General features: G+C 44.2%; 1 protein-coding gene across 4 annotated transcripts in view; it reads left to right on the forward strand.

The window, feature by feature from the left end:
* LOC126384448 (low density lipoprotein receptor adapter protein 1-B-like) overlaps positions 1 to 8,430 on the forward strand; it is an 18,382-nt gene that overhangs the window by 3,829 nt on the left and 6,123 nt on the right. For all 4 annotated transcript variants that reach the window (XM_050035549.1, XM_050035550.1, XM_050035551.1 and 1 more), the window contains exons 2-4: positions 6,339 to 6,481; positions 6,799 to 6,911; positions 6,997 to 7,111. In XM_050035549.1, the coding sequence (XP_049891506.1) occupies positions 6,339 to 6,481; positions 6,799 to 6,911; positions 6,997 to 7,111 (371 nt within the window). The remainder of the gene's footprint in view (positions 1 to 6,338; positions 6,482 to 6,798; positions 6,912 to 6,996; positions 7,112 to 8,430) is intronic.

The following is an 8,430-nucleotide window of genomic DNA, read 5'->3' on the forward strand; positions in this document are numbered from 1 at the left end:
CTATCATCTTGAACCAGTCTGGCCATTCTCCTCTGACCTCTGGCATCAACAAGGCATTTTGGCTCACTGGATATTTTCTCTTTTTGGGACCATCCTCTGTAAACCCTAGAGATGGTTGTGCTGAACATCCCAGTAAATACTCAGACCAGCCCGTCTGGCACCAACAACCATGCCACGTTCAAAGTCACTTCAATCACCTTTCTTCCCCATTCTGATGCTCAGTTTGTCTTCACCATGTCTACATGACTAAATGCACTGATTTGCTGCCACGTGATTGGCTGATTAGCTATTTGTGTTAAAGAGCAGTTGAACAGGTGTACCTAATAAAGTTGGCTGAATTATCCTCAAAGGTTTCTTCCTCTTCAAAACAAATGAACCAGGTGCATAAATCAGTTTCATGTTACAAAGCAGTGTTTCTTGTATGTTGTTTGGTATCTCAGACAGAGGTTGGCATGTCGGTGCTAAACAGAGGTCTCTTCCTCTCCAGAACAAACGGACGTGGGGTTTTTACTGTAACTGGGCTGTGACTCTGATCATTAGTGGCATTAATAGCTTCCCGTTAGTGCAGCTAGTGACCCACTTGTTACAGAAGTAGTGCATTGTAGTATAGATTACCAGGTCGTCTCTAGACTGCAGGGCACACATTCCTGACCAGCACTGACCCATATCGCCTACGCAAGACCTCCAAGTCTGACTTTGGCCAATAGGACACCATTAGCCTACATTTTTATCTTTATTCTCTGGGACTTACTCACACGTGAGATATCAGGTGAATGCAGCTGACAGAGCAGAGGGAGAACCAACAGGGCGGTGGCACCTGTGGCCCAGCGTTTCACACAGATGCATACTGCGTACTGTGAGTGAGTTTGCAATGAGGAGAAACCTATTCAACCATTTGGAGACTGCCCCATTTTTAAGGCAGAGGCCTCCCCACTCCTCATCCACTTCTCTTGTCTTATTGCCCTGGTTCTGTCGCCCTAGACGACCCACACCGGCACAGTGCCAGTGCCGAGGACCAGCTAGAGGGTGCCTGTCTGCAGCACAGACCCTTTCTCTGGGGACCTTCTCTAATAAGACTGTGCCAACACACAGTCAGGGTCAGTCTGGGAAATCATTGACAGGATGAGAATATTATTTCACAAAGTTATGGTTGAGGATATTTTCCTGTCTGTTTTCACTGGTACTCTCTGCAATTACTGTCAGACGTCCCGTTCGTCTCGCTGCCCTGAGATGACATTAGAGATGAGAACAAGCCCTTCCACAGAAATCGTCAGCATCTTGCTGCTCCAGTGTGTGATTTTAGACAGCATGCTGACATCACAGAAGCAAAAGAGACATGATGGGCATGACATGTAACACAACTAGGGCTGCCCCAGACTCGACCAACAGTCGTCATTTAGTCCATTAGTCGACGAGTGGCCCGCGTGTTTAATACAAAACCGTACTAATGAACCTTCATTAATATAGGCCTATATTTTATCTACAAGTGCACGTCACACACTGAGCGAGCCGCCTGTTAATGACGCTGTGGGCTAATGGGCATGTAGCTACTTCCATGTTTCAGATGATACGTCATGTTTGTAGTCGACCAATGAAGATGAGTTTACATATCACCTTGGGTTCGTCCTTCACCTTCTCAAAATGATCCCACACTTTGGATTTCCTGCCCGACATGTTATTAACTAGCCTGTGGAATAACCGCAGGTACCAGCCCTGGAGATTAACCTGACTCCTGTCTGACTGCTGAGCGTGGACACTTCCTGTGTCTGTCCTTTCAAAGTAAAGTCACACATGGTCCAGTCATATAGGTTTGGATTTATTTTGACAAGGTGCAGCTCCTCATAGAGTTTTACCGTTTTTTTTGTTGTTGTTTTTTTTCAGTTCCAAGTGACCAATGAAATGTTGCGGACTAACGACCTTTCTGGTCGACTAACGTTGGTCGACTCTCAGGAAGCAGCCCACAAACCAAGACTCTATTACTGTGTTGCCTGTTCCTCATGTCAGAGGTTTTCAGTAACGTGTCTAAACTTACTGTTTAAGTGTAACAAGATTGTTTGTTAAAAGCGGGCCGTCACTGTGTCAAACGGGCATTTTTGCATCACATCATCCACCAGTGGGAGAGTTTATTGGTCCTGTGTGGCACTGTGCATCCTGGAAGTTGTAGGTTTTCTGCCTCTTGGGCAAAAGCAAATGCTAAAAGTCGTTTTCCTTTGTTCTTTCGGCCAGTGAAATACTTTTTAAAGTTTGCTGTGATTTGTTAAAATCAAACCTAGTAGCAGTGAGGATGCTGTTGAACCAACTAACTTATGTGAAGACATAAACTCATTTACTGAATTGACAGATTTTGTTCTCGAGTCACATGACCTGGAAAGACGAGTGTGTTTTGCAGTTAAACAGATATGGAAGTTTAATAACGCTGTGTTTATGTGACCTATAATCTCCACGGTCTGATGAGTGAACTTGAGGCTATAACCCTCTGAATTGTTTGTTTAACTTCGCAGCTACAAAGACCTCCAGACCATCATGTTATCACTTATATATTTCTGCATGACTAGAAACCCACACGTCAAGTTAGATGGATTCTGATTCCTTGAAACCTGATTTCAGGAGCTGTGTTGGTGCAGATCAGTGGAGGCTGAACGAAGTTAAACGGTGGCAGAAGTTGTGTTTTTTTTAAGGTTATTTGGCTGTGAGTCCTGGAGTGGTCCTAAGTTGTAGGGCCACAGTTGGTGGTTTCCACAGTGACTCAGTGTTTGGTGTAAGCACACAAATCAGCCGGGACGTGAATTGCCTGTCAGTTGGACCCTTTTGGATCAGCACGTTTGTTGTCACAGTGTTCAACAAAGGCTTTTTTTGCTCTTTGATAGAAATGGATGCTCGTCCATTAGTGTTGGGTTTGATAAATGACTTAAGAGCTGGGGACTGGGGTATTGTTTTATCTTCTCTTCCCCCTCTGTCACCCAAGACTCCTCCACTCACCCTGCCATCAGAAAACTCTCTTTCCCCCACCCAGTAAATAATCTCCTAACACTAACAGATGGCGAGGTCGACCTGTATTTACAACAGGGTCAGCAGGTTTTGCTTGGTCTCAGTTCACACGTGCACACAGCTGTTTCCATTCAGGTGTCGCTGCTGCTGACCTTTGATCATAAAGCTCTCCGCATTCTGTGGCTGAGTGGTGCCTGGTACTGTACCGACGCTGCTGCGTCTCCTCAGCCACATTCACCACTCACTGAGGTTCTTGAACACAGTTTGGACAGAGTAGTGTGAGTGGGTTTGACTCAGCAGTCTGTGAAACGTGCAGTGAAGTCTGCTTCAACCAGCTTCAGGCCCTGATCATACAGAAAGCGTTTCAGCAGCAGGAGGCGACTTTTTGTAATTGTTTTAAATGAGAATGAAGCTTTTTGCTGGCGCTCTGCGTTGCTACGTACCTCTTGTTTCTGCGCTCTAGTGTGTTTTTGCAAGAGCTCTCAGAACTCAGTGTTGAACACGCCCCATGTCATCGCTGCTTTTTCCCTTTGTCTGATGGGATGATTTGAGAGGCGGGCCTTCTGTGGTGGTCACGACAACAAGTTTACAGTTGGTAAACAATGGAGGAGAAACTGGTGGTAGTGGTTGCTGGATACCCAGAGCTATACGGCCTGATGATAGACAGCAGGTTGTCAAACTGCCCCTGAGTCATCCTAAAATCTGCCTGTAAACGTCCATGATGGAGGAGAAGCTCCTGGACCAACTGGTGGTACTCCCCATGATCCAGCCTCTTTTTTAGGGTCTCATGTACCCACACAGATCTCTGTTTATCTGCTGACAGCCTCTCACCCTCAACCAGAGCTACAGACAGCACCCTCTGCCTCAACATGGCAGCAGCTACGCACTGATTACTGGAGGAAAAACAGTAGACTGATTAGGGTAAAGAGGTGATGACTGTTAAAATAAAAAGACGCAGCAAGCAATTTTTTACTGGTGGCATTCAATTTAAAAAAATGAAGGCAGTGCGGTGCGCCTTGTGTTTTGCAACCTACAAAGCACTTCCTGTGTGATCGGGGCCTTAAAGAGCTGTTAAAAGAATGAAGTTGTTTTTGGTTGAAATGGAAAAGTTTTTATTTTCAGTCCGTAATGTTTGATGCTGTTTCAGAGGCTTTGGCGTGGAATACTTCCTTGTTTAGGATTGAATCTTGTTTGTGTCTACTTGTGGTGCTGGCAGGAAATCCTTTTTAGTAATCTTTTTTACAGTAACAAGTGTTCGCTAACGTTAGTTAAAGTTAGCCAAAGTTAGCTAACGTTAGCTACATAAAGTTGAACTTGAAGCCACAGCAGTGAGGCTTGAGCACCAGATAGCAGAAGGCAAAACTATAAGCAGCATTTTCTCTCCATTTTTAAAACGCTGAACCAAAATTCACGCGTTCAATTCTATTTATTGTCAGACTCTCATTTAGACTTTATTTTTGATGAGTCAATGCTGGAATAGCAACTTTCTCTGCAGGATTCTCCACCATTGAATCAAGCTTTCATCAAAGGGATCATAGATTTTAATAGCAACTAGATACCAGCCGCCAAGATGGTGCAGTAGTGTTTCTCTTCCTGCTCGGCTCATAGACTTTACTTTGTCGTGATGTCACAGATTTTTTAATCGCATTTCTCGGCACCGGGGAAGTTTTACAAATATAAAACCACCATGGATCAAAATTTCAGAATAGAAAGAGTCCTAATTGACCTTGTTTGCAGTCAACAGTTTGACGGACGTCTCTTATAATGGTGGCCTATTGGGAAAATGCTTTTTGGGCTGCAGGAGAATTATTTTTGCTGCAATACCTGCAACAGTGATTTTTGTTGTTGATTAATCTGTTGATTATTTTCATGATTAACCAGTTTTTTGGTCTGTCAGAAAATGGTTTAAGACATGGACCAGTGTTTCCTAAAGCCCAAGATGAAGTCCTCAAATGTCTTGTTCTGTCCACAACTTCATTTTACTGTCACAGAGGAGGAAAGAAAACAGAAACTGGAATCAGACACTTTAGACTTTTTGTTTTGAATCACTGAATCACTTTAAACTAATCAGTTATCAAATTAGTTGGCGATTAATAGTTGATAACTTGTCGATCCATCATTGCAGCTCTAATGTTGGTAGCACCATCAAAATGTTATCTGTGGTTTAATGTGAAATGTCTAAACAGCTGTTGGGTTGTCATGGTGTTCGGTCCAGAGTTAGCATGGCTGTAAACTCTATAAACTCTTTTTCTGACGTACTTGTCCCTGGAGGCTTTCACAGTAGAGTGCACAGCGACATCTTGTACGTGTTAAGCTGGCATTTATTCATCATGACAAACATGCACCAGTGGCATCCTGAAATTATTCACAGCACAGTTTTAAAGTAAAGATATTTTTAATGGAGGGTTTTCACATAGTTGTGTTTCACTTTGTTAGAAAGTTTTTGGCATGAAAATTGTTGTCATATTTCAGAAGAAGGACTCTGGCCTTTTAAAAAGATTCGACTCGCAGCTGCAGTCCTCCTTGATTTACACTGCACGTGTGTGTGAACATGTGTCCACACGAGTGTGTGGTATGCACCACGTCCCAGGGGAGGTAAATGCTAGGAGGATGGATTTCTAGGTAATGGGGATGTTTTTCTGCTCTGGCCTCGCCTAACCTCGCTCCCCTCCTTTCTTTCTCTGAGGAAATCTTTGTAAACACAGTGCGAGGGTCAGGGCCGGCCGGCACCACGCACAAGCTGATAAGAAACCACATGAAGATAGCAGCTGTTCCTTCTGCAGTTACACTTTTCACACTCCTTTTCAGCAAACACATCGCTGTGCTAACTTTTCAATTCTTTGAACACAAAGTTGAGACTGTGATGCACTTTTCGGGACGTCTGTGGCCTAGTTTAGGATCTGCTGTTACTTTCCTGTTATCACAGTATGTCAGAGTCCATGTACACTTGCTCCTAACTCTTTTCCTTTTTATTGTCGGGGCCTATAAGTTGTTTTGGAGTTGAAATATTTACTTTACATCGACAGTACCTCTGACCTAGATACCCTGCTCCACTTCAGGGAGCGAGCAGATGAAATGTCTCAACTTTAGGTTCAGCGGGCTGTTTACATTTCCTCTGATTTGTGTTTTTCTCAAGTTCTTTGAACGTTCTCACGGCTAACGTTGTTTATTTTGGAACATGAAGTGGGAGGGGAAGGCAGGCGAGTTATGGCGTCTGTGAAGCCGTACCCAACAAGCACTTGATGTTTTTAACTTGATGCACGGGTGCGACGAGAGCGTGATTACCAAACAGTTTCCTGTTGATCAATTTATTGACCCACTTTCCCTTTAAAATGTGGTTTTCTCTGCAGAGCTTCCAGAGAACTGGACCGACACACGGGAGACCATCATAGAGGGGATGACCTTTAACCTGCGTCACCTCGGCATGACACTAGTGGACCAGCCCAAAGGGGAGGAGCTGTCAGCGGCTGCAGTGAAGAGGATCGTGGCCACGGTGAGAGCCGAGTTACCATGACGATGTCATTTAGGATGGTATACAGTAGGGCTGCCACAGAAAAAAGAACAAACGTTAATCCAAACCTATATGACTGGACCATGTGGGACTTTAATGTGAAAGGACAGACACAGGAAGTGTCCACGCTCAGCAGTCAGACAGGAGTCAGGTTAATTTCCAGGGCTGGTACCTGCGGTTATTCCACAGGCTAGTTAATAACATGTCGGGCTGGAAATCCAAAGTGTGGGCACCCAATCACAAATTTCAACACACCAGCATGTGTTAAACGTATCTTCTAATGATTGTGTCTGTGACAGGCTAAAGCCAGTGGGAAGAAGCCTCAGAAGGTTGCTCTGAAGGTTTCCCCTCAGGGAATCGTCCTGTACGACAGCTTGACCAATAAACTCCTGGAGAACGTCTCCATATACAGGTGTGTGCAGAGCAGCTCAGGTCTCTCAGATACACGTGGAGTTAATGGTGTTGTGTTGTTAACGGTGCTCACCTGTCACCTGCAGAATATCCTACTGCACAGTGGACAAACTTCATGACAAAGTGTTTGCTTACATCGCTCAAAACACCCTCAACGGGACCCTGGAGTGCCACGCCTACATTTGCTCCAAGAGGAAAGTGGTGAGTTGTCTGAATATTTGAATCAGAGTGTTTTTATGTTTAATTTAAAATCCACTGCAGAGGTTTTTAACTTGCTCTGCATCAGCTTGATTTGAATGTGTAACACCAGACTGTAGTGTACTTGTTCCTGTGGTTAGTAAACCTGTCGTCGTGGTTGGGTCGTCTGGCTTTAGTTTCACTCACCTCAGTTTGTGACCTGTTGGTTCATTAAAACCCAGCAAGTGCTTTTTATTCATCCAGTTGTTTTTCGAAGATGAGAGGGCGGTAAACATCATTTATCCTGAAACTCTGCTTTTCTCTGTTGCCTCTGTGACACCACAGCTCTCCTCTCTCATCCTCTGTTATTAAGAGGAAACCCAAGAAGATTCACTCCCCATACTGTCTGTCAACTTCCTGTGTGTTGAAAACAGAAGGGCACTTTTCCTCTCATCTTACGTGCCTCCACACTTCATCCCCTCCTCTCCCAGAATAACATGATAATACCCGACTTCCTTAATACTTGTGAGGATGACCTCTGTGTCCTCTGCTGGAGCAGCGCCTCAGTCTTTAGTCCTGATGCATGTTAAAGTTTAAAATACATTCTCCATCTGTCACTGTAGCTGTCCTGTGCAGGCACTTCTCATGTATATAGCCCTGCCTCAGATTGGGCGTAACATGTAACAGACAACAGAACAAACTTGCTTTGAAGTTTGCGCAACCTAGCTCCACTGTAGCTCCATAACTGCCATCCGTTTTTCTGTGCTTAATGGAAGGGAGAAGCCATGACAGCTTTAAATAAAGGGCGGTGTGTCGCCCCTTCATTTCTTTCAATTTCTCTCTGAAGTTTCCATTTTTGCGTATCCTCCCTGAACATCACTCTCCAGCTCCTCTGTGATTTCCGTCCAGGAATTAGGGTTAGGAATTTAAGGATTGCACCATCTTCAAAATAGCAAATGCATATGCATGGTAACGCACATAAAATTTGAGCTGTGTGTGTAATTTTCAGCTCTTCACATGCTGGTGCATGCATCATGGTTCAGGAAATTAGTTGTGCAGGGCGTACCACTCTACACTGACTGTGAGACTCAAACCTTTGACACTTTTCACACACACTCATGTCCAGAGTTGTGTATAATGCGTTACAAAGTAAGTTACTTTTTGCAGTAACGAGTAACCTAACGTGTTAGTTTGCTGTTTGAGTAATCAAATACTTGAGTACATTTTCAAACAAGACATCAGTTACTTCCGTTACTTTTAGAACGCTGGTCCTTCAGCTCCGAAACAGCAACGGCTGTCGTTTGGTTCTAATAACGGAGATAACGTTAAACCTATCAGTCTGA

The sequence above is a fragment of the Epinephelus moara genome, chromosome 22, assembly GCF_006386435.1.
Source record: "Epinephelus moara isolate mb chromosome 22, YSFRI_EMoa_1.0, whole genome shotgun sequence".
Taxonomy (NCBI): Eukaryota; Metazoa; Chordata; class Actinopteri; order Perciformes; family Serranidae; genus Epinephelus; species Epinephelus moara.